Source organism: Gossypium hirsutum, chromosome D04 (assembly GCF_007990345.1).
Source record: "Gossypium hirsutum isolate 1008001.06 chromosome D04, Gossypium_hirsutum_v2.1, whole genome shotgun sequence".
Lineage (NCBI taxonomy): Eukaryota > Viridiplantae > Streptophyta > Magnoliopsida > Malvales > Malvaceae > Gossypium > Gossypium hirsutum.
The window spans coordinates 57,883,763-57,910,534 of NC_053440.1; the positions used below are offsets into that span (position 1 = coordinate 57,883,763).

General features: G+C 26.9%; 2 protein-coding genes and 1 long non-coding RNA gene across 10 annotated transcripts; 2 read left to right on the forward strand and 1 right to left on the reverse strand.

Moving 5' to 3' along the window:
- The first annotated feature begins 2,021 nt into the window (after positions 1-2,021).
- LOC121216015 (uncharacterized) lies at positions 2,022-2,505 on the forward strand. Its single transcript, XR_005911981.1, has 2 exons — positions 2,022-2,131; positions 2,361-2,505. It is a non-coding gene; the product is annotated as an uncharacterized lncRNA (long non-coding RNA).
- LOC121216014 (protein TOM THREE HOMOLOG 1) lies at positions 2,118-7,335 on the reverse strand. 3 transcript variants are annotated; one of them, XM_041091113.1, is made up of 11 exons: positions 7,101-7,335; positions 6,779-6,869; positions 6,628-6,680; positions 6,430-6,522; positions 6,268-6,339; positions 4,567-4,639; positions 4,349-4,394; positions 3,916-3,979; positions 3,765-3,818; positions 3,173-3,250; positions 2,118-2,527 (listed from the first exon to the last, which is right to left on the reverse strand). In XM_041091113.1, the coding sequence occupies exons 1-11, from the start codon at positions 7,251-7,253 to the stop codon at positions 2,435-2,437; spliced, it is 870 nt and encodes a 289-aa protein (XP_040947047.1). In that variant the 5' UTR covers positions 7,254-7,335; the 3' UTR covers positions 2,118-2,434. The 3 variants fall into 3 exon arrangements, with proteins under 3 accessions (XP_040947047.1, XP_040947048.1, XP_040947049.1); XM_041091114.1 differs by having other exon boundaries at positions 2,118-2,425; positions 7,101-7,333; XM_041091115.1 differs by lacking the exon at positions 2,118-2,527 and adding an exon at positions 2,627-2,657 and having other exon boundaries at positions 7,101-7,333.
- A 3,195-nt stretch (positions 7,336-10,530) lies between these two features.
- On the forward strand, positions 10,531-26,673 carry LOC121216016 (thioredoxin domain-containing protein 2). 6 transcript variants are annotated; one of them, XM_041091116.1, is made up of 38 exons: positions 10,531-10,625; positions 11,178-11,209; positions 12,293-12,334; positions 12,828-12,869; positions 13,795-13,824; positions 14,106-14,150; positions 14,354-14,395; positions 14,690-14,728; positions 14,856-14,900; positions 15,107-15,151; positions 15,381-15,425; positions 15,643-15,687; positions 15,794-15,838; positions 15,949-15,993; positions 16,104-16,148; positions 16,384-16,428; positions 17,055-17,087; positions 17,267-17,311; positions 17,527-17,571; positions 17,807-17,851; positions 18,096-18,140; positions 18,376-18,420; positions 18,507-18,539; positions 18,646-18,690; positions 18,927-18,971; positions 19,074-19,118; positions 19,221-19,265; positions 19,379-19,423; positions 19,665-19,709; positions 19,933-19,977; positions 20,232-20,258; positions 20,426-20,455; positions 20,571-20,612; positions 21,258-21,423; positions 22,113-22,273; positions 22,866-23,169; positions 25,108-25,277; positions 26,348-26,673. In XM_041091116.1, the coding sequence occupies exons 1-38, from the start codon at positions 10,603-10,605 to the stop codon at positions 26,527-26,529; spliced, it is 2,343 nt and encodes a 780-aa protein (XP_040947050.1). In that variant the 5' UTR covers positions 10,531-10,602; the 3' UTR covers positions 26,530-26,673. The 6 variants fall into 6 exon arrangements, with proteins under 6 accessions (XP_040947050.1, XP_040947052.1, XP_040947051.1 ...); XM_041091118.1 differs by lacking the exon at positions 19,074-19,118; XM_041091117.1 differs by lacking the exon at positions 18,507-18,539.
- The last annotated feature ends 99 nt before the right edge of the window (positions 26,674-26,772 follow it).

Sequence of the window (26,772 nt, forward strand, 5' to 3'; positions counted from 1 at the left end):
TTCGATCAAAGATGAATCAAATATTTTATAAAATTAGATTATCGATTAATTTAATTTAAAATAATTAAATTATCAAAATTAATAATAAATATTATATACTATATAAATGCCCAATAGAATGGAACTATTAATAGGCTGTGCGACAAAGAAAAAGAATTATGAAGTTAAATAGAATTAAAATATAAGAAAAATAATGACTTAAAAATGAAAAAAAAAAAAAACCTAAGTCCCCTGTGTCTGTCAGTGTTTTTTTTCCCTTTCACGCTGCTGAAGTGAACTGGTCCTCCCTTCTTCAGTAGCTTTTTTTTTTTACCTTACTTTCCTCTTTTTCATTTCAAGTTAACCCCATCATTTAATCTTAACAGATCTTCGAAGCAAAAAAGAAAAAAAAATTAAATTTTTTTTGTTTATTCGAAAGCCCATCGAATTAACTATATTTATTTCAGTTTAGTTATTTTTGTTAAAAAATGATTAACAATTAATTTAATTAACGATACTACCGAATCGATCATTCGAGCAGAGGGACCAAAACATTATCAACCACATAAAACTCCAACCAATATTATAAAATTAAAGTAAAAAAATTAAATTATAAATTTTAAGATAATAGAGGGGCTAAAACAGAATTAGTCCTTCAATACTCCGGACAGTGGTCTGACCTGAAACGTGTAATAAATAATAAAAATGGAAGACACGTGGCGAAAAGCGTGCTTCAAAAAGTAGTCGAATTCACGTTACGAGGAGAGATCGATGTTTGGTCTGGGCTAGCTGTCACGTTGGCTTCAAGTCAAGATTGGGTAGAAGTGTAACTACACATTTTATTTTAATATTTTTAATTCACAATTCGGAGGATGGTCGTTTTAGGACAATCCCGACTACCTTGCCGGAAATCTAGGTGCAGACCAGACTTCATCATTGACTCGAACGCAAATTTTGGTTGGTTTTGTCAACTTTTAATTTTATTTATATACTATTTGGTAGATTTTCCGTAGTAATTAAGGCTAATTAAAGACAAAGCTATAGGATATGTTACCGTGTAACAAAGTCGAACTTGGATAGTGACAATTCAAGTTTAACTTCAACTCAAAATTGGATACTCGTTAACCAATTTTCATACGAGCTCATTCATAATTAATAAAAATATAATTTTATACTTAAAAAGCTTAATTAAACTCATAAACCATTTGAATCAATGCTCAAATTTGATTTGACTCGAACTCTGGCAACAGTTACCAAATCGAATAATAATTTACAAACATTGATGCCTTCGTTTACATCCCTAAAAACCACTCTACCACTTTCGGTAGTCCACCTCCATGGTGAAAAACACACTTCATCCCAAATGAGAGTTCAAAACCCATCATGCTTTGCCATAGATCTTAAGGCGACTAAATGCAAGAAATAGTTTGGTGAAGAGATCCCAACACCCAATACTATAACCCACAATGAAAACCTATTATTTGATATTTGTTTAATCCAGTCATCATATTTCATTAGCATTCCCATGAACCATATTAAACCTAGCCCCCCCGTTGGGCAAAGATTTCTAAATCCAGCCCCATATATTTTAAATTTCAATCATAAAATACATAAATATTAATATGATTATATTTTTATTAATTTATTATTTTTAAAATAATAAAAAGAATTATTTATGGTCAAGCTCTAACCTAACACTTCTAAATCAAATCAAATTAAAAATAAATCAATTTATTAATCTGAAAACCGAAAAATCCACTTAGATAGGGGTAAAACTATAATGAATTTTGCAATACAGTTGAATTTATCAATATAATATATCTTTATTATACTAATCTAAAATATTATCTATATTCTAGATCTAGAATATGAAATGGTTTGATGGTTAAAATATTGTTAAAATATAAATAGGCAATTACACCTTAACTGAAGCCCTCCCTATATGTATGTATATAAGGCTTGGCTAAGACTCAGAATGGTAGGTTTTTGTTCTATCAACAAGTCAACCTTCAGGCTTCTATATATTGTTGTTCAAAGTATATTTAATAACCCCTTCCATCTCTCAACTCAACTCAACTCTATATATTGACTCAGCAATATCAAGCATCAAAGCACATCAACTCTATAAATCAAGCATGTGCAATCAAGTCCGGTATGTCTCGTTCTATATGTTTTAGTTTCATCCATGTATTCAGCAAGATCTTTACATACATACATGATACATATTTACATGCATACATACATAAATTACATATATATTAGTACATGCAGGGTGTTGCAAAATGGTATCGATTTCTCATCAGAACCTACAAACATCCTTAGACAGATTAAAAGTTTGTAGAATTCATGTACCTATTTTGCTTTGTCTGCTCTCTTTGCAGGGCACAGAAGGCATGTCTTAGCGTCGATTCTTGCAGTTTTTTCTTCCTTGTGTGTCACTGTTGACCTGCATAGATCAGTGTATCGGATGATACTGAGTAATACCTCGTCTTGGTGGCAACTTCCGTAAAATGAAAAGGACCAAAATCGAAGGTAATATCTCCACCAACTGCCCAATAAAAGAAAACAAAACGAAAAGAAAAAGTTTCTGAGGATAGTTGAATGCCATCTTTGTAATCAACATCAAGAAACAACATTAAAATACTTATATATATATATCATCAATTTCAGTAATTCCTCCCCATTTTGGTAGCAAAATAGAAAAAAAAGTTCAGTCAGTTTTCTTTCAATTTCCCCTATTTTAGAGAGCTATATATATATATACATGTTCAACAGAGATACCTAGAAGTTAGCCTCTAGCCTTTTATATAAACATAAGCAATTAAAAGAAAGAGAAAAGAATTAGCAAGACATGAAGAAAATATTATCAACTATACTCTCAGGTAAAATTATTATCCCCAAAGTTCGAGAACTAGTTTGCAAATAATGATAACATAAAGTCGCAACTCACAACTGCATCTAAAAATTTCTTCCACTTAACAATCTGATGGCAAAGTCTTATAAATTGCTTACGAAATTTATTGAAATATGCATTAAATTTAGCAGCAAAATAAACAAGGAAACAAGGAAGTGGCAATCTTCTCAGTTTTCCTATGGCAATGAAAAGGGTTAAGCAACCTCCACACTGTATTTCAATATGATTGTTTCAATCATGAGAAAATTAGAAACATGAAGAAATATTTATTAAACATACCAGGTAATATATGAAGTTTAGAACTGGATGGTTCAGAACATTAAGATCAGCAGCTTTATCAAATGCATCAAAGCACATCTAAAACAAAAATTAACAATGGAGCTCGAATTAGCAAACGCTTTGGACAAACATCATCATAAATGAGCAAAGTCCAAGATATGAAATTCAGTAAGATGCATACTACTTAATCACCATTGATTAATCAAATAGATTAGCAATTTAAACCAACTAGCAGCTAAGGTTCAACTAAAATGCTTTCATTTTGAAACAAAAGTGCTATAACATTATGGGAAAATATTTGGTACACTGCAAGTGGAGTTTTTAGACTCCACAAGCACAGTTAGGGGGTTGACAAGTATCGTATAGAGGTACAGTAAAATATTAAAAAAATAAATATTTTTAAAAAAGACACATGGAAATTTTTTAGGGTTGCTTATGCAATAAAAACAAATACACTGCCAGTGTACCAAATACTAACCCTAACACTATACATACCTAAAAGTTTCACAAAAGCCTAACAAAACGTGCTTGTAGTATTGTCAATTTGAGATGTGTAGTGTTAGTAAAGCCAGAAAGGAGATTAATAATCTACCATAATGCATCTGACTAGGAAACATGAGGAGCATATGACAGTCACATAACCAACCTGCCAAATACAAAAAGAAATAACAATAAAAAATTGTAAATAGAAGTTCAAATCGTTGTACTTAAAAACCACATCTACTTCCAAAGTAAATATGTACTTCTTGCAGCTTATTTTGTCGCCCTTTGGACTCTACAGGGAATCGCTGCAACATTAAGAAAAGCCTGCAAGGATTGAACTTATTACATATAGATATACATAGAGAGAGAGAGAGCATTTCAAGGTATATATATAGTATGGTTACAATGTTCTCTTACAAATGAATGGGAGAAACTGTAATTACGGCATAAATGAATAGAACAAAAAGGGTCAACCATAATTTTCTCTGGGAAGTACCAAATAAACATGAACTAATTTATCAGCAAAATAATAACTGCTCCATGACACTTGCCAACTGAATTATCAATGATGAGCATGAATATAGGTGGCTGAGGATGTGTGGACACATGTGATGTGAGAGGGATATTATCACACCTAGAAAGCTCTCATGCATTTAAAACACTTAGCAACAGTACAAAATATGGCAATATTACCTTCCACCATATAGTAAAAACCCAAGGGCTGCAAACAATGAGACACCTGCCCATTTACGTAAGTCAGGATCAAAAACTTCCATTCATTATCGAAATACCATGCGACTGCTATCTATAAAGGATTATTAATTACCAAGTGATTGTCCATAATACATCCATAGAGCGTCCAAAGTTAAAAGTTAACTGTTGAGTGTACTAAGGACGCAACAACTACTTACCTGCAAAGAACATCTTCGATATGATGACCAAAACTGGGATATACTTCCACCATAATACCAGCCACATTGCAATCTGAAATCAATCCCCCGCCCCCCCCCCCCAAAAAAAAAAAAACACAAATAGAAAAGGGAATTTTATTAACACCTCGTCACACTCCAAATAAAGTCAAGTATCGAACACTTAAAACATGGTTGACAAAATGACTGAAGTTGCTAGGATGAAAAAACAATGTACCATAGGTTCAAATTTACTACTAAAATCTGCAAAAGGTGCAATTTACATCCTAGTCACTGTTCTAGTAAAGGAAATATTATCTTCTAACAGATCTAACAACTTAACAAGTTTTTTTTATGGTTTAAGTCTCATCTGACCATCTCATGATTTATAGAGGCCAGCATCAGGGTAGCTTGTTGGCAATATTCCAGCAGAAGAAACCGTGTAACATAATAAGAAAAAGGAAGCTATTGCTAAAACATAAATATGCAGTGTGCACAGGTCCGAGTCTCATTTACTATAGCATCACACAAAAATTAAGTATAATATACTTGATGAGAAATTCCAACCAGGTTAAAGGTACTGTGAAAAGAAAATCTAAAAAAGAATGGTTACAGGTCAGAGCACTAATTGCCAAAGGAACAAAGAGCTAACAGAAATGGAATACTGAAGCACTATTAGCCATTCAACTCCATTGCAGAAGCATCTTAGATGTGATGTCTGAAATCATGACTAACAATAGTTGGACAAGAGTACAGCTAAAAAAGAGAAGAGGACAAATTGAAACATAAAACACAAGCCATTTCATTTATGGTTTTAGTATATTGATAGCTGGGACTATAAATGTAGGTGCCAAACTCAACTGACTTAATGGAGACAATAGCTATGAGAAAGAACTTCAGAGTATGACAAAATAACCAACACTAAGAAACTTCTGACAGAAGACAACAGGTTTAACTTATTAGAGGTTTATATAACATATGACTGAATAGAGGCACAAATGCCTTGTAACTTAAATAGAATTCCGCTAACAATTGGCATAACTGAAGTTTGATAGAAAACAGGTACAGGAATAAAACAAACTACTTATTCACAAGAAATAAGGAGGTGACTCAAGGTATACTGTAGCAAGATCGTACCTTCAAATGTAAAAATTATCCTGGACATATGCAGCAAAGCGGTCCTAAACAGACCAATTTTAACCATCCCAAATTTACCTTTTTACTTGTTGCTAAAATGTGTCTTTTGTCTTTAATTAAAGACCCCAAACCCCAATATTTATCTCATAAATATGAAAAAGTTCTTTAATTGGACCCTTGAGTATTACCTAGCTTGATTCTTATATAATGAAAGAACTAAAACAGATATCAGTCTACCGCAATCTTGTCACGTGGAGCACAATATTTAGACTCACCCTCCAAGGAGAAGGATGAAAAATAAACTTAGTAATTCCCTCTGTCAAATTTTGCAGTATTTACAAAGTCACCAAATGGCACTAATTCCCTCTGTCAAAATTTGCCACCCTTGTCACAGCTTAAGATTCATAGAGTTTGAAGACATTAGCTAAATGAAGAATTAAGCAAAACTATATACGAGCACTATATTTTTACAGAGCATTACTAGCTTCCATTTTCCAATAGAAAGAATACAACTTCAAATTCCTTTCTGTATGCACTTATACTGAAATAATAGAACATATGTTTCACCTGAATGGAATAAACCGCCACATTTATTGTAAAGAAAATTGGCCTCAGTCCATCAGTTGACTCGGCACGTGCCTGTTTTAAGATGGGCAGAGTTTAGATAAAGCCAAGTAATTCAAAACAAGATGTACCAGGGCCGCAAGGCAAACTCTCAAATAAGCTAACCTGGTAGTAGATCTCAGCCCAAAACAAAACCAAAAGTGCATATGTCGTGAAGAACACTAGACTTGGCATGTCCAGCAAGATGTGTCGAACAATCTAAACAAAAATGAAAGTACGCTACCTTAAGCAACAAATTATGAATCATTGAAGCCCGAGTATATATAAAAAAGAATACAAAATGCGCAATCATTTATCACAAACCTCTGGATGTAAGTCCTGCACATTCCGCCTGAAAATAAAAACTAGCCCGCGAACTGTCATATGAACAAAAGCACGATAAATACACCAAAATAAGAATAAGTATAAGAATCCGCGAAAAAAAAGTGATAAACAAAAATTTCCTGATACAAACCCCCATTCACAAGAAAATTTAGAAAATGGAAGACCTTCTGCGTGGTCCAACCGAATTCAGGAACTCTGAATTGTATCCGTACCAATTGAACCTATAAACATTAACAAATAAACGAGTTAAGAACAAAGATGGTCGCAATTAATCGCTAAAGAGATCTTCATAAATTATATAAAAGTACTACTAAAACAGAATATTTACTGTAAGCTATCATCATGCATCAGAATTCCTAGACAACTCGGTCAAACAGAGATAAACACTAATTACTTACAAACAAAAAGAAAATAAAAGACGAACGGAAAAGAAAGGGAAGGAGAGGCCGTACGAGAGCAATGACGGCGACGAGGCCATAAAGGGCGGTGAGAATGTGAAAAATGCGATCCTGCCAGAGCGGTGAATCGTTAATGTCGTGCCACCAATTGGATTCGCCGTTCAGATTGTACGGTATCACCGCCTCGTCGACGCCGTAACGACCCATCAAAATCTCTCTCTCTCTTTCTGGTGTTTTTTTTTTTTTAAATTGAATTTCCAAATTTAAAAATAATGAAGGGCGAAGCAAACAAACACCGCCGGCGCGAAACAAGGTGGTTTTTAATTTCATGTGGAGGGTACCGGCAATACCCGGTAACAAATTTGCACGATGACATCTTACGTGTCGTTTCAAATGATCGCCACTTCACGCGCTAACACCACGTGGCATGACAGATATGCTATGGGCAAAATGAATGACGCCTATATAATATATACTAAAGGTGATTGTGACTAGACATGTTAAGTTACGTTCAAAATTTATAAAGGATTTTTAAAAATAGTAAAAAAAATTAATATAGTAAGTTTATAGTTAATTATTAAATTGTTCATAAAAAAACATAAAATTATTTATTACATGTAATTAATTCGGGCCGGATAGGTAAATTAATTTTTATATATTATGTAATTTATAATACATAAAAATTAAATTTATAGTAATATATGATTATTATACTGTAAATATTAAAAATTTTAAAATAACAATATAAATTTATTAAATATTGAATTAAATAAATATAAATATACATTCTTTAAATTTAAAAAAAGAATATGAGTGAGTCCAAAATGGGCTTTAGTTAACCATTTACAAATATGAGTGAGTTTGGGTAAAATTTTAGGCCCATTAGGGTCGAGTTTTGTTGGGGTAAGCATAAAGTATGTTAATATCATGCTTAGATTGATCTTGACCTTGACCCTAATCGATCCATGAACACCTCTAGTTGGATTTAGAATGACTTGATTTTATGTAATTGTATTAAAAATTTGGTTTATATATTTGTATGACTTTATGAATTTTAAAATATATTTTTATTAGTATGTTCTATTTGGATATTTTATTTTTTCCTTTAATTATTAAAAAATTATTAAATTTTCTAATTTATATTTTTATAGATAATTTTTTTATTGAAATAGATATGGTTTAACATTAAATTTATTATTAATGATATTAGTATTGCATAATAATTCATGTTTAATCATTTGTAATAAGTATAATACTAATTATCGTATTATTAAATCGATATATTATGTGATTATTATTTTATATTATCATTAAATTTAAATTTTATAGATTTTAATTATTATTATTTTATATATTTGTAGTGTTTAAAAATATTTTATAATTTAACATAAAAATTTATTTGTTAACTATTTTTGCTATTAATAAATTTTTAATATGTAAGGCTTATGACTACATTATAAAATAAATAATTATCATTTATTTATTTTTTTATATTAAGTAATATCATATAATATAATTATTGATATCTATTATGATTGTTCAGATATAAATTTTAAGTTTTTTAGGTTTTTGGGTTAGTCCATCTCGAATTTGAGTCAAAAATTGATTTTAAACTCGAATTCTTATAAACTCAGACTTTCTCGAGCTCAAATTCTTTCAGTCTCGAGCTTCCGAAAATTTTCAATTTTAAGTTTTCTCAAACTCGAATGTCGTTACGAGTTCGAACCAGTTTTTCTAACTCTACCAACTAAGGGTGTTCAGTCGATCAACCGATCCGAAATAACATTAACCGAATTAACCGACCTTTCAAATTTTTAACTATTAACAGAACTGAAATTTTTTCAAAAAAATTAACCGAACCGAAATTTTTTTGGTTAATTCGGTCGGTTAACCGAATTAACCAAAAATTATATGTTTTTTTATTTTTGGTTAAGAATTAACCGAATTACCCGAATTAACCGAATTGAATCACTACATTATTAAAAACATTACATAAGTCTTTGAATCACTAACATTACATAAGTCCTGAAATTAACACATAATTGAAATTTTATTTGTATTTATTAAATTATTTGTAATTTTTATGATTGGGTTGATTGGGTTTAGGTGAATAGTGGGCCTATTTATATATTATAATTTTATTTATTAATTTTTTCGGTTAATTCGAAAAAATTCGATTAACCGACCGATTTCGAACCGAATTAACAGTTAACTGAAAAATTAAAAAATAATTAACTGACTCTCGACCAAAAAAATTCGATTAACCGACCGATTAACCTAATTCAGTCGATTAACCGAATTTTTTTCGGTTTTATCCGAATTTTGCACACCTCTACTACCAAGTACCAACCCATAAAATATTATTGTTTTTATCGTTAATTTAAATAACAAATGACTCGTGTCACGGGCCCAGAACAAATCTGACAGTCGCACCCTGCTGGCAAAGGAGGGGCATCAGATTCTTTGTTTATATAAAGAAAATTGGAATATAACTTTCTTTTTCTTTTTCTACGAAGGGTATAACTTGTTTTAACATACAAGAAAACAACATCATTTCATGTGTGTAGAGAAATTGGGTTTATACTTTGGTTCAAATTGCTCTAAATTCTTGTACTTTTCGCATATTTAGACTTTAGTCTTTATAATTTTCTCTATTTTTTTTCATATTTAAAAATATAAGTCTAACGATTAATATTGTTAAAGATCATCCTTTACATAGTTACCGCGCAAAGGCAAAACCAAAAAAGGGTTGCTTTAAAAGGGGACAAAAATGAAAAATGAATTGTAAGGTCTCAAAGTCTTTTACTATCATATCACCTTGTGATTTCATAAAACTTGAAGGGACTATGTAAAGAATTTATCATTTTTGATTGACCAAGGCCACTGTTTTCATTTGTCGGTCTTTGGTCATGTTACCAAGTGAGTATTTTATTGTTTCAAAATTGTTAAGCGAGAGAATTTAACATAAGAACTATAATAGTTTTTAGCAACTAGAGGGATTAAATTCTTAAAAAACAAAGTAATTGGACTAAATTTCAAATATCTAAAGAGTATGGTGAAAAGACCTCTCTAATATCTACTAAGGACAATTAATCACGGTGTTGATGTCTTTCACCAATTGTACATAATTTTGACTCGTATAACAACAAATTTAGTTCTTCACGTCTACATGTTTTGTCAACCTGGTCTTTGATTCTAAAAAATTCAACAAATTTAACTTCAACACCAACACATTTACACAAACGTTACAGGCCAAATTTATTAAACCGACATTGACAAAATATCTAAACTTCGAGAGCTAAATTTATTATTTTCACCAATCAAAGTCATATACAACCGACGAAAAACATCAACATCAAAACTAATTATCTTTAATCACTCATTTTCGAAATTAAAAAAAAAATCTTTTTACGTACTCAAAGAATATGTTAGCCTTATACTTTTCTTACTCTCTGGTTTAGGAAATTTAAGATATAAAAGCACAAATTAATGATCAAGTTGGTTTGCAGAATTGGTCATTGGAGCATATTGTTCTAAAGATAAGTAAGCAATCCCGATGGATACACATTGGTTTTACAGGTTACTAATTAAACCATAATCTCTTTTATATATATGTGTGTTGATATTCATGTTATTTTTCGATATTTCGAAGTATTATATATTAATATAAATTTTATTTTATAAGTTTTGTAAATAATTTTATTCATTTGTATGTATATTATTTTTCATGTTTATTTAACTATTTATTCATTTATTAATTTATTTCGAATTTTTTATTATTTATCCGTAGTGGTTTGATATAAAAAAAAGTATTTTCATATTCTGTTCATGTTTTTTTTTTCTTCTCATAATTTTCATATTTTTAATGTTGAATACATTATAAAATTATATGTATATTGATTTCTACTATTTTTCGTGATATGATATTATATCGTGTCGTGTTTCGATTCATCTCATATTTTGTATAATTTATCGTATTGGATCATTATATCTATTATAAATTAATTAATTAATTACCATTTTCAAAATTTTAATTCCATTTTAGGAAACATACCGAAAATAATTTCTAATAATTGGCTTTTAGGGTTTTTTTTATGATTAATTATTTATTTTCTTGTAATGTTTACGCAGAAACAGAAAGCGTGACTCCAATCTTCCTTTTTGTAAGTTTTATATGATTTTATGTATTTAATATTTAAATATTTTTTTACAATATTATATTTTTAATTGCAGCAATTAACGTAAAATAATATTTTTATTTGAATTGTTGGATCTAATTAAAATATATTAATTTATCCAAAAATTATAAAAGAAATTTTTTAAATAATAATCAAAGCATTTTAAAGTGATAATTAACGTTATTAATTCTATTCAGATAATAACTCTAATTTACATCAAGAAAATTAACATAAGTAAATTAAATAATTTTTAAATTAAATATTATAATTATTTTTAAATGTAAATTTAGTAATACGAGTTTAAATTTTTTTTCTAAATTCATGCTTATATATATTATTGATTATAGATATTTTTTAATATATTTATTTCTTGGATAAATTTTAAAATTGTAATTTTTTCATAGAAATATATATGGGTTTTAATTTAATTTTCAAATTTATTTATTATATGTCTTAGTAAGATAAAATTGATATGATATAACAATTTTTATACTATTTGAAAATTAAATTAAAATCAAAATTCTTGTATAATGTTTCGTATTAATAAAAATTCATCTGTAATTTTAAAATTTATCATCAAAGAAAATTGGTTTAACTAGTTGATAAAGAGATTAATAAAAAAAAGGTTAAAATATGTTGTCAATCCTTGTACTTCTACGTAATTTGAAATTTAATTATTGTACTTTAAAAGTTAACATTTTAATTTAAAGATCATAGTCCAATTATTATCGTTGTTGGTAGTTCCCTTCAAAATTTGTCAAGTTAACATGTTTATTTTGCGTCAATCATGTATCATATCATATGAGGATAGCCTAGTTAACATGTCAAGTTGACAAATTTTGACAAAAAATACTAAAAATGTTAAAGATTTGGCTAAGATTTTTAAATTAGAAAAGTAGGACTTAATTTTTATCTTTTGTAAGTATAGGGATTAAAAATTAAATTTTGTCAAAGCAAAAGGACTAACAACGAAATTTAACCATTAAGATTTAACCTGATATCATTAGGAGAGAAAAAAACAAAACCATTTAAATAATATTTATGATTAATTAATTAATTAATTTTCAGGGAAGACAAAACAGAAGGGAAATTCTCATGAAAAAGCAAAAGGTAAAATTTTCAATCAACACTTTCCATATTGGTTAAAATATGCTATTAGTCCCCATACTTCTATAAAATCTAGGATTAGTCTTTATATTTTAAAATTCCTACTTTTTCAATTTAAAAATCCTAGCCCAACCATTATCGTTGTTGGTAGTTTCTATTAAAATTTCTTAACATATTTGTTTTTCTTCAATCATATGCCACGAGAAATGAGAGCAACGTAATCAACATGCTATTTTGATAAATTTTAACGGAAAATGCTTATGATTTTAATGATTGGATTGAGATTTCTAAATCTAAAAAAAAGTAGGACTTAATTTTTTTTAACTTTTCGAGGATAGAGGCTAAATCTCAAATTTTATAAAATAGAGGGACTAAAGGCATATTAATATTAATATCATAAAAATATAATATTTATTTTTGAAGACCCAAAAAAATATTAATATTGGTTAATTTATTTTTTTATTTCAATTGTATAATTTTTATTTATTTATTTTAGAAATGGAAAAACCTGTGGAGGACCAATCTCGCGATGAGAAAGGTAAATACATCAATCTACACCCTTTGTACTTTAATATTATTTTTTTATATAATTTTTAAAAATGAATTTTGATCTCAACACTTTAAACAAAATAAAGAATTATATAAATTATTAAGAAAAAGAGAAAGTATGTATTATATGATTTTATTGTACAAGAAACAAAATTTGTTCAAGGATCGGGTTAATTATTTAAACTAGAAGGTTCATTCAAAATTTGAAAGAGTTTGGACAAAATATTAGACCCGAAAAATATGTTTAGATAAAAAAAAGTAGGCTCATTTAAAATATGGATCGACTTCGGGCCCAAACATTTAAAACCCAGCCCATTTTCTAAGTTGGTAATATATTATATTATATTATATTTATATATTATGTATTTTGTAAGATATGAAAGTTAAATCTACATTAATATATAATAGGGATAATATATATGAGGTACATGAATTTGACAACTCGTATTTATTTGGTAACTAAACTTGAAAAACGCAGGCGAACTTTGTACTTTTTTTTTTAGGTACCTAACCGACACCATTAAAATACATAATAACATGGGCAGGCCTAAAATGAGCTTGAATTAATTATTGACAAATATTGGGGGCTTGGGTAGAATATTAGGTCTATGTTTCAAGTCGGTGGGTTTGAATAAGCATAAAGTGTGTTAATGTCATGCTTAAACCCAGCCTATAAACACCTTTACCAGAAACTAACAAATTTAAATAAATAAATAAATAAATTTAACCAATCTATTTATATTTCAAAAAATAATATTAAAACAAGATGATCCAAATGATTATCTGAGTTAATATTGATTAATATATATTTTGAGATAAGTTGTAAAATTATATATGAATCATGTTTAAAGTTATAATATATTGTTTTGATAAAATTTAAATTATTTTATTTTAACTTATTTATTTTTATTTAGGTGCGGACAAAGTTAAGGATGGAACGAAAGGTATAGTTTATATCGACATTGGTTAATATGTTTCGGGGATACATTTTTTAAAATATATATAATATACAGGTGCCAACATTTAAATAATAACAATTTTGGCATTTTATATTATATGAAAATTGAATTAAAATTACCATTAAATGAATATATTTAAAATATATATTTTTAAATATTTCTTGAATTAATTTCTTGAGCCGTAATTATGCCACGTAAAATTGCATTCCATTATTATAATTTTAAATTATTATAGTATATATATTAATATAATATTTTTATTTTAGATATCGACGTGTGTTCTGAAGACGGATCTGAAGATACATGGGAAGGTAAGGATTTAATCTACACTTTTATAGAATAATGATGTAATAATTATCATTATATTATTTTAAAATTTTGATTCTTATAGTTAGTCAGGAGGCTAGTAGGACCCGGCCCTTTCTAAAATGATAATTTTTTATTTAGGTTCTTTTTTTAAAAAAATAAATTAATAAGATAAAATTACACTTTAACCCCTAAAAATTTATTTCAGAAATGAAAGTGCTTCGTGAAGACCAAGAAGATAAAGGGGAAGGTAAGTATTTAATCTACACTTTTTTTTATATGGTTAATATCGTGGGTGAAGTTAGAAAATTTTTTTAATGGCTCGAAATTAAATTGTAATTTTTAATATAGTAAAAATATAATTTCACCATTTTAATAGTCTATATCTTTTATAATTTTTTAAAGATTAAATCAAATTTTCATCATTTTTAGAGCGACCAAAATATAATTTTATCTTTATTAATTTAAATTTTATTAATTACAGAAATTATTTTAAACCAAAAAATTCTAAACAATTATTTTATTTATTATTTGTTTATTTTAGATACGACATCTTCAAGGGACACACTTGGCGATAAGAAAGGTAAAAATTTTAATTTACACTTTTTATATAAATATTGGTTAATATATATTTGTTCGGGATAAATTTTGATTAAATATATAATATGAAAATAGAATATACACGTATAAAATTTCAATTTTAATTTTAGGTGTGGCAACACCTTTGAAGGACAAAGCAGAAGCTGAAACCAAAGGTAAAAACTTTAATGTGCAACTTAATTAATATTGGTTAATATATGTTTTTTTGGGATAATTTTCAAATTTTATCTTGATTAAATATTTAATATGATCAAATTTTTTTTGATTATTTTAGATGATTTATTTATTTTAAACAAATCAGTTTAATATAATGCCATTGGGGAAAATAATTAAATGATTTATTTGTTTGTTTCTATTTTAGGTACGACAACAGATTCGGAGGAAAAACGTAATGAAGAATCGAAAGGTAAAAACTCTAATCTATATGTCTAAAAAATAAATTATTTTAGCCGAATTTACATTGTTAAAAATTTGAATTAAAATTCTCATATCATATTACATATTAAATAAAAAATAAAAATTGTTTAACCAGGTGAAGATGAAATTATTTATAAAAAAAAACATATTTTAGACAAATCAGTTTAATATGATATCACTGCAGAAAATAATTAAATAATTTTTTATTTTTATTTTAGGTATGACTACAGGTTTGGAGAAAAAACGTAATGAAGAACCAAAAGGTAAATACTTTAATCTACACGTCTAAAAAATAAATTATTTTAGCCGAATATACATTGTTAAATATTTGAATTAAAATTCTCATATCATATTGCATATTAAATCAAAAAGAAAAATGTTTTAAATCAAAAAAACATATTAAACAAATCAATTTAATATGGTATCACTAGAGAAAATAATTGAATGATTTATTTATTTATTTATCCATTTTTATTTCAGACAAGACTACAGGTTCGGAAGAAAAATGTAATGAGGAACCGAAAGGTAAAGACCTTAATCTACAAGTATAAAAAATAATTTATTTTAGCCAATTTTACATTTTTAGAGAAAATAATTGAATGATTTATTTAGTTGTCCGTTTTTATTTTAGGTACAACTACAAGTTCGGAAGGAAAACGCAACGAAGAACAAAAAGGTAAATAACTTAATCTACATGTCCAATAATTAAATTATTTTAGCCAAATTTACATTGTTAGAGAAAATAATTGAATGATTTACTTATTTATTTATCCGTTTTTATTTTAGGTACGACTATAGGTTCGGAAGAAAAACGTAATCAAGAACTAAAAGGTAAAGGCTTTAATCTACACATCTAAAGAATACATTATTTTAGCCGAATTTACATTGTTAGAGAAAATATTTGAATGATTTATTTATTTATCCATTCATTTTTATTTCAGGTATGACTACAAGTTCGGAAGAAAAACGTAATGAGGAATTGAAAGGTAAAGACCTTAATCTACGCATCTAAAGAATAAATTATTTTAGTTGAATTTAGATTGTTAAAAAATTGAATTAAAATTTTCATATGATATTGAATATTAAATCAAAAATAAAAATAAAAATAGTTTAACTAGGTGAAGATGAAAATATTAAAATAAACATATTTTAAACAAATCAGTTTAATATGATATCACTGGAGAAAATAATTAAATGATTTATTTATTTGTTTTATTTTAGGTACGACTACAGGTTACAAGGAAAAACGAAAGGATGAACCGAAAGGTAAAAACTTTAACCTATACATTTAAAAAAAATAAATTATTTTAGTCGAATTTACATTGTTAAAAATTTGAATTAAAATTCTCATATCATATTGCGTATTAAATCAAAAATTAAAAAAAATGGTTTAAGTAGGTGAAGATGAAATTATTAAAATAAACATTTTTTAAACAAATCAATTTAATATGATATCACTGGATAAAGTAATTAAATTATTTATTTATTTATTTTTAAATAAAAATTTTATCCAATTTTACACTCTTTAAATTTCGAATTATGATTAAAATTCTCATATCATATGGCATATTAATTAAAAAAATTGTATTTTATATTTTTAAAATATTGTTTAACTTGTTGAGGATTAAATTATTAAAAACAATCTTAAACAAATCAGCTCAATATAATATTATTATAGAAAATAATCAAACAATTTAATTATTTTATTATTATTTTAGGTATAGGACCACGTTCGGAAGAATCGAAAAGTAAAAACCCTAATCTACATTTTTTTTATCAATTTCGTTTAATATATATTTTATGTGGATAAATTTTAAAATTATATATAAATTATGATTAAATTTATTTTTTTAACTAATGTATTTTTTTTTAAAATTTTGGTGGGAGAATAGTTTTCAAGGACAAATATAAAGCTCCAATGGAAGGTAAAACTTTAATCTACATTTACATCAATATTGGTTAATATATGTTTTAAGGGAATGAATTTTTGAAATTACACATGAAGTTCTTATATAGACATCCACACATTTATTTAAAAAATATATTTTAAATAACTCAGCTTAATGTGATATTACTGGAGAAAATTTATCTGTTTTTATTTTAGGTACAACTACAGGTTCAAAGGAAAAACGTAATGATAAACCGAAAGGTAAAAACTTTAACCTACACGTCTAAAAAATAAATTATTTTACTCGAATTTACATTGTTAAAGATTTGAATTAAAATTCTCATCACATCATATTGCATATTAAATCAAAAATAAAAACAAAAATGGTTAAAATAAACATTTTTTGAACAAATCAATCTAATTTGATATCATTGGATAAAGTAATTAAATGATTTATTTGTTTGTTTTTATTTTAGGTACTGCAACAGATTCAAAGAAAAAACTTAATGAAGAACCGAAAGGTAAAGACCTTAACCTACATGTGTAAAAAATAAATTATTTTAGTCGAAGTTACATTGTTAAAATTTTGAATTAAAATTCCCATCTCATATTGCATACTAAATCCAAAATAAAAATTTGTTTAACCAGGTGAAGATGAAATGATTAAAAAAAACATGTTTTAAACAAATCAGTTTAATATGATATTAGTGGAGAAAATAATTAAATGATTTATTTATTTATCTGTTTTTATTTTAGGTGCGACAACAGGTTCAAAGGAAAAACGTAATGATGAACCGAAAGGTAAAAATTTTAACCTACACGACTAAAAAATAAATTATTTTAGTCAGTTTTACTTTGTTAAAAATTTTGAATTAAAATTCTCTTATCATATTGCATATTAAAACGAAAACAAAAACAAAAATTGTTTAACTAGGTGAAGATGAAATTATTTAAAAAAAACATATTTTCAACAAATCAGTTTAATATGATATCACTAGAGAAAATAATTAAATAATTTATTTATTTATCTATTATTATTTTTTAGGTACGACTACAGGTTCGAAGGAAAAACTCAATGAAGAACCGAAAGGTAAAGACCTTAATCTACACGTATAAAAAATAAATTATTGTAGCCGAATTTACATTGTCAAAAATTTGAATTAAAATTCTCATATCATATTATGCATTAAATCAAAAAATAAAATTAAAAATGTTTTAACTAGGTGAAGATGAAATTATTTAAAAATATTATATTTAACTAATTGTTTAATATGATATTACTAGAGAAAATAATTGAACGATTTATTTATTTATCCATTTTTTAGGTACGACTACAGGTTCGGAAGAAAAATGTAATGAAGAACTGAAAGGTAAAAACCTTAATCTACACTTTACATTGTTAGAGAAAATAATTGAATGATTTATTTACCTGTTTTTATTTTTGATACGACTACAGGTACAAAAGAAAAACGTAATGAAGAACTGAAAGGTAAAGACCTTAACCTACACGTCTAAAAAATAAATTATTTTAGCCGAATTTACATTGTTAGAGAAAATAATTGAATGATTTGTTTATTTATCTGTTTTTATTTTAGATACGACTACAGGTTCAAAAGAAAAACCTAATGAGGAACCGAAAGGTAAAGACCTTAATCTACATGTCTAAAAAATAAATTATTTTAGCCGAATTTATATTGTCAAAAATTTGAATTAAAATTCTCATATCATGTTACATATTAAATCAAAAATGAAATTAAAAATGTTTTAACTAGGTAAAGCTGAAATTATTTAAAAACAACATATTTAATTGATTATTTAATATGATATCACTAGAGAAAATAATTGAACGATTTATTTATTTATCTATTTTCTTTAGGTACGACTACAAGTTCGGAAGAAAAACGTAATGAAGAACTGAAAGGTAAAAATATTAATCTACACGTCTAAAAAATAAATTATTTTAGCCAAATTTACATTGTTAGAGAAAATAATTGAATGATTTATTTATCCGTTTTTATTTTAGGTTCGACTACAAGTTCAAAAGAAAAACGTAATGAAGAACCGAAAGGCAAATGCCTTAAACTACACGTCTAAAAAATAAATTATTTTAGCCGAATTTACATTGTTAAAGAAAATAGTTGAATGATTTATTTATCCGTTTTTATTTTAGGTGCGACTACAGATACAAAAGAAAAACGTAATGAAGAACCGAAAGGTAAATGCTTAACCTACACGTCTAAAAAATAAATTATTTTAGCCAAATTTACATTGTTAGAGAAAACGATTGAATGATTTATTAATTTATTTACTTATTCGTTTTTATTTTAGATACGGCTATAGGTTTAGAAGAAAAACGTAATGAGGAACCAAAAGGTAAAGACCTTAATCTACACGTCTAAAAATAAATTATTTTAGCCGAATTTACATTGTTAAAATTTTGAATTAAAATTCTCATATCATTGCATATAAAATCAAAAAAAGAAGAAGCTTTAACCAGGTGAAGATGAAATTATTAGAAAAAAAAAAGCATATTCTAAACAAATCAGTTTAATATGATATCACTCGAGAAAATAATTAAATGATTTATTTATTTATTTATCTATTTTTATTTTAGGTATGACAACAGGTTCGGAGGAAAAATTTAAAGAAGAATCGAAAGGTAAAGACCTTAATCTACACATCTAAAAAATAAATCATTTTAGTCGAATACACTGATAAAATTTTGAATTAAAATTCTCATACCACATTGCATAATAAAAATAAAAATGGTTTAAGTAGGTGAAGATGAAATTATTAAAATAAACATATTTTAAACAAATCGGTTTAATATGATATGACTGGAGAAAATAATTAAATGATTTATTTATATGTTTTTATTTTAGGTACGACTTCAGGTTCGGAGGAAAAACGTAATGACGAACCGAAAGGTAAAAACTTTTACATACACGTCTAAAAAATAAAAAATTTTAATCGAATTTACATTATTAATAATTTGAATTAAAATTCTCATATCATATTGCATATTAAATAAAAAAATAAAAAAAGGTTTAACTAGGTGAAGATGAAATTATTAAAATAAATATTTTTTAAACGAATCAGTTTAATATAATATCACTAGATAAAATAATTAAATAGTTTATTTTTTTATCTGTTTTTATTTCATATACAACAACAAGTTCAGAGGACAAACGGAATGCAAAACCGAAAGGTAAATACTTTAATCTATATATATATATATAAAATTTATCCAATTTTATATTTTTTAAATATGGTTTAATTTTTTTAAGATGAATTTATTGAAAATTATTTTAAACAAATCAGTTCAATATAATATCACTATAGAAAATAATCAGAAGGTTTATTTATTTATTTTAGGTACAGGAACACGTCTGGAAGAACCGAAAAGTAAAGACCCTATCTACAAATTTTATTTCATTTAGTATATGTTTTATGGAGATAAATTTTAAAACTATATATGATTATTTTTTAACTAATGCAATTTTTTTTGAAAAAATTTTAGGTAGGGCAACACTTTGGGACAAATTTAAAGATGCAATGGAAGGTAAAACTTTAATCTACATTTATATCTATGTTGATTAATATATGTTTTTGGGAATAAATTTCTGAAATTATATATAAATTTCAATTAAATATCGTCTAAATATTTAAATATTTTCGGGATAATTATTTTACACATGAAATTTTGATTTTGTTGATTGATAGTAAACAAAATTTATCTTATAGAGACATCTACACATTTAAAAAATTAAATAAATTTAACCATTTTTATATTATTTGAAAATTGAAATAAAAATCAAATTCTCATATTACATATTAAATAAAATATGCATAATTTATCATTTTCTTTAAAAAAATTTATTTAATTACCCATGGATGAAACTAATACAAGAAACCTATTTTAGGCTCAATCTAAAATGATATAATTGGGACAAAAATTTAATTATTTTTATAAAGTAAAAAATAATATTTTGAGGGTATTTTTATTTATTTTTATATAAAATAATAATCTTATCTTAGACTCAACCGGACCTATCAGCTCGGACGAATAATCTAACTCGTGAACAAGTTGATGTACCATATCATTGATTGATATATTTGAAAATTTGGGTCTATTTAAATTAATTAGCTTAAATAAATTGTGTGATTCTTTTATTTTATTTTTTAATTTTTTTAAGAATATATTCAAGTACAAAATCCGACGCCGGTATTAAGGCATTGAGAACATGGCGAGAATTGCCGCCGACACACTACATAGTAAAAATCAAGTCATTCTCGTCACTTGTCAAAAGCCTTGAAAAAAGGGAACACAAGAATTATATATCAGATGAGTTCGAAGCTAGTGGCTTTAAGTGGTATGTTTCTTAACTCGATTGATTCATTTAATCATTTTAAGAGTTAATATTTAATCTCGATATTTCTTATCCTAAATTCGAAATCTCCTTTGCATCATATAAATTTTTGTAGTGTCATTTTTCTTTCTTACAAAAATAAAAGATACTACGAGAATAAAAGTAGAAATCTCTACGAGAGTAGCTGAGTTAGATTAGGGTTAAACTTACGCATAGCATCAACATTATACATGCTTACTCAAATCTTGTCTGTCTCCAAACTCATTGTTCGAGCTTGATAATTCCAACCACACCCTTCTAAATGGGTTTGGCCGGATAGCTCGATCCTTAGATAGGTTTAAATAAAAGTCTAGTTCTTTATGTGTTACATTGAGTCTTAGCTTGAATATATACATGTAAAAGGAAGTTGAGGTATCTACGAGTTAAGGCGAGTTAGGTTAGGGCAATGCTCATGTATGGTATCAACACCATACATGGTTAATTCTAAATACTCAAACTCGACCTAATATGGATCGGATAGGATGTTTGACTATGAATAGACTTAGATAAGAGAAACAATTACATATATTTGAAACTCGAATCGGGATTTGCTGGATAATAACACTTTAAAGATGATTATCACACGAAGTAATTGAACTAAATCTTGAACTTAAAGCACAACAATTAACGCGATGGTGCATAATTTCTTACAGGCATTTACTACTATACCCCGGTGTCGAGAAAGAAAAAGAAAATCCACAGGTCTCTCTCAGCTTGGAATTTGTGAGCCCTAAAAAGTTGGATAAGGAGATTAAAGCTGTTGTGATCTTTTTCCTACATGATCAAGTTAACAACAGATATTTGAGCATTCAAGGTTTGATTAATAATTCTAACTATCGTTTTAACTATACCAAATTGAATTGAATTACAATTTTTGGGGGGGTCAAAAGAAAATTTGACCATTATATTGAACATTAGAAGCAATTTTACAATCGGCCGGGAGGGTTGCATTCGCCCCTAACCATAAGAGAAAAATGGAATTCGTAATGAAATATATATTTATCGACAATGAAATGATATTTTTGGTCTGATTTGATTTTAGTCCTTTTACTTTGTTGAAATTTAAGGTTTAATCCTTTTTAATTTGGTTTAGTAGGTTATTATCATTTAAGCGATGACATGAAATATTTTTACTAAGTTTAACCAATGATAAATTTACATGCCACTAGAATGATCAAGTCTATTGAAAAACAATCCTGTTATACTTTAACGATAACAACTGATAGATTTACCAGTTTGGACCTACCAACGACATTACGAAAGTGGATGGACCATATTAAAGTAGAGGGATTCAATCCCAAGGTTCAACATAGTAAAGGGACTAAAAACCAAATTAGGCCCTTTTTTAATGGAAATTTTCACTGCAAATCCTTTTAGATTCATCTTTCTTGATAATGATGACTTAGATAACGGCATGAAGCGATTTAGTAGGAAGAAGAAGGAATCGGAACTTTCTCCGATAGTGTCTCTGGGATGCTTCGAAGACCCTTCGAACGGATATCTGGTGGACGACAAATGTGCGTTTGGAGTGGAGGTTTTTGTTGTGGAAGACGAAGGCAAAACTAGGGCTTCTTTCCGAACCCTAATGGAAGAAAGCAAGAAAGTCTGCACATTGGATGTGGATGTGAAAAGGTTTATTTCGGAGAAAACAAGAGGCGTATATTCAAAACCATTCACTTTTGGACCTAATCCGGAAGAAGTCTACAAATGGTTAGTTCATTTTGCCACTCATCTAATTATGAATTTCATCTTTTTTTCTTTATAAAAATTGAAAAATTAATCCATCTTCTTTAATTTGTTAGAATATGATCCTCGTACTTTATGAGACCTCAGAGTTCATGTGTTTCACTAACAAATGGACTAAATTTTTAGTTTTCGCAAACTATAAATATCAAATTCTGATGAATTAAAGTAGATAAATTATTTTCTTAGCTTTCGTAAAAATAGAGGGATTGGATTCATAATTAGACCTTTTTTCATCTTAATTATTCATTAAAGGCTAAGTTTGGGATAATTATTTTTGAGATAGTTTAGTATATTTGAAATATGGTCTAATTTGGCACTTGTGTTAATTTTTTGTCCAATGTGATACCTATATTTGACAGAAATTTAACATTTTGATACTTGAAGATAACATTATTAACTTTCTAATGTTTATTTTGAGTTTAAGAGCTGACTTGATGAAAATTCATAATTAGCTAATAATATTAGCAATTAACGTTCATCAATCAACCCTAAAACCCGAATTAAATTACATCCATCAAATTGTATTAGACAAATTCACAATTAACACAAATTTTATTCTATTAACAAAATCATAAAAAATTCGAACCTAGTAATATTAGCAATTAACTTTCATCAGATCAACCCTAAAATCTGAATTAAACACAAAAAAGTTAATACCGTTACATTTGGGTACTAAAATATATAAGTTTTATCAAATACAAGTATCAAATTAGACAAAAAAAAAACAAAACACATATACCACATTAATTAGAAAAAAAATATTAAATTTAGATACTAAATAATAAATTAATCCTTTTAAATATCATATCTAAGAAGTCTCTTTCCATTCATATGATCTTAATAATGTCCTTTTACAACACCTTGACAATGAATGTCAAATAGATATGTCTCCGATAAAGATATATTGGTCAAATTCTGATTTTAGTCCCTTTATTAAGTTGAAATTTGAGATTTAATCATTATACTTAAAATTGTCCTAATTTAGTATTTAAAACAACTAGTTGCTAAGTCAAAGTGATTATGTGATTTTTTTTTCCTGAACAACTTTAAACATTTGCGTTACATATAAATTTATTATTGGTTGAACATGGTTGACAAGATTTTCATTTGATCTGTGACTAAATAACGGAGACAATTTGTAATCACTTTAAAAGGAAATACTAACCATTTTATAGTACTTTGGTTTTGCTAATAACATTATAAAAGTAGAGGGACCAAATCATGTCGAATCAAAATTGAAGGATTAAATATCAAATTTTAACATAGTAAAGTGAGTAGGACTACGATTAAACACGGGCATATTAAATTCTTTTGTTTATTTTTCATATATTTATAAATCATATTCTCTTACACATGATAGAAAATGTGTTCACTAAAACTTGTAATTATTGTGAACGAAGATACGGTTAAAATGATAAAGTTGAGGTCTTAAGAATTTTGTTGCCCTTAGTTCGAGGCTTAGTATGTGTAAATACTATGCGTGGGTCTTTTATCATATTTATTCTGGATTTATGCCCTAGCATGTATGATAGAGGTGTAAATGAGATATCAGTGGTCGCAAGCTACTTGAGTTTGACTAAAAAAAAACTTGAATTAACTCAATTTGGTAATTATGGAACTGAGCCAAATTCGAGCTCAGTAATACTTAGCTCGAAAGGCTCGCAAGTCTTATCGAGTTTTTCATTTTTAATATATATTTTCATTGAGTATCAAGCTCCGAATTTTGAGTTGAGCTCAAGCTTGAGCTTGTTAGTATTCGGACTTAACTCAGCTTAATTACAACCCTAATGCATGAGTCCTCTTTTAAAATATTTTCTAACTTTCGATATTTTCGTAGTTATATTGATTTGATTTTAGTTATAGATATTCAACCATGTACTGATTATATATATACATTTGCAGGAGATTACATCTATCCAAAGGAATTGATGAAAAGAAAGACAGATACATGTCTATTTACATATGCCTACTACAAATGGAAAACCAAACCGAATTTCCTTTGGGATGGAAAATGCACCTTGAATTCAGGCTTTCTCTAACCCACCCCAATTTCAAAACGGTATCACGACCAGGTAGTATTTGATGCATTTTCGGTGTATAAATTTTATACGTCATAGGTGAATATTATATAAGATACAAGCAATAACGAAGGATTTATAAATAAACATTGATAACTTTATTTAAACATAATTAAATTCTTAAATCCGAAATTTTAAATCCAAGAGTCATTAATAGTTATGATTAATATTTATTATGTTTAAATAAAAATTTTAGTATTTATTTAAAGTCTTCCGTTTTTTTTGTTTAATTTAATGATGATTATTGGTCATGCTATTATTCATTGATGGTGTATGTGACTTATGCACCGACGATACATCAAACATTATTTTTAACTAATAATAAATAAATGAAAAAAATTGACCAAAAATGAAAATGTTTGTTGATACAAGGTTTAGAACTAAGCATAATCCCTTTCCAACCTTGAATAGGAGGATAAACGTGCTTCAACACGTTTGAACTCACATCATCAATTTTTTTTTCTTTTCACCACGTAATACAAATTTCATAAGTGAATTTTTGTGTGTGAATAATCTCTTAATTCTAGTTCTTTGAATACTTTTCATCAATCAAGAAAAAATCTCAGTTTTTGTAGAGTGCAATGCTTTGCAATTTTTTTTTCAAATAAGAAAAACAAATACCGAATACCTAAGTTGCTTAATCTTAATAACCTTGATTTCTTACTTTTAATCCCGTTTCTAATTTTTTTTTGTTAAAAAATTAAATCTAAAACTGACATATTATCAGTGTTGTATTTCTATTACGTGGATATATTCTTCAATATTTATCAAAATATAAAAAAGATAGAAATACTTTCAAAATCTTTTTGTTTTGTTTTGTAAAAAAATGGGCTTTTGGGGTTTTCGTAATTGAGTCGGGATCTTATTGATAGATAACAGTAACTCAGTCAAACTCTTAATGAGAGTATCGGTAGTATATATTATATAAATATTAAAAAAACATGTAATAGAAGTGTTTGTGAACTGAACAGGGTCACGATCTTATTTCTAATTTTATTTTATAAATCACAAGTGGTATAGATAAATACTATTTTTTAATATTTCAAATATATATATATTTGCAGGTAAAGCTTGGTTTAGTGTAGAAGAGAAAGCATGGGGCTTTCCCAAGTTTATAAAATTGGATGCTTTAAGAGACTATGATGGTGTGGAAATTGAAGCAGAGTTTATTAAAATGTCAATGGAAAGAATTGAGCAAAAGCCAAAGCCAAAGGAAGAAAGTAGTCCCTCAAATAAGCCAAAGTAATATCATATAAAGAGGATATTTATATGCCTTAATATTTGGCAGAAAAAAAAGGAAGAGAGTGGATTTTATGTTAGAAGATATGTTGATTTAATTTTAAAACATATTTTATTTCAATATTCAATTACCAAATTAATTATTTTTTAATTGCATTACTAAAATATTTGAATCCGTAATATTTAAATTTGTAAAAAAGATGTTTAATATTTGTAAATATTAAAAAAATAGATCGAAGTTTTGTTTTAA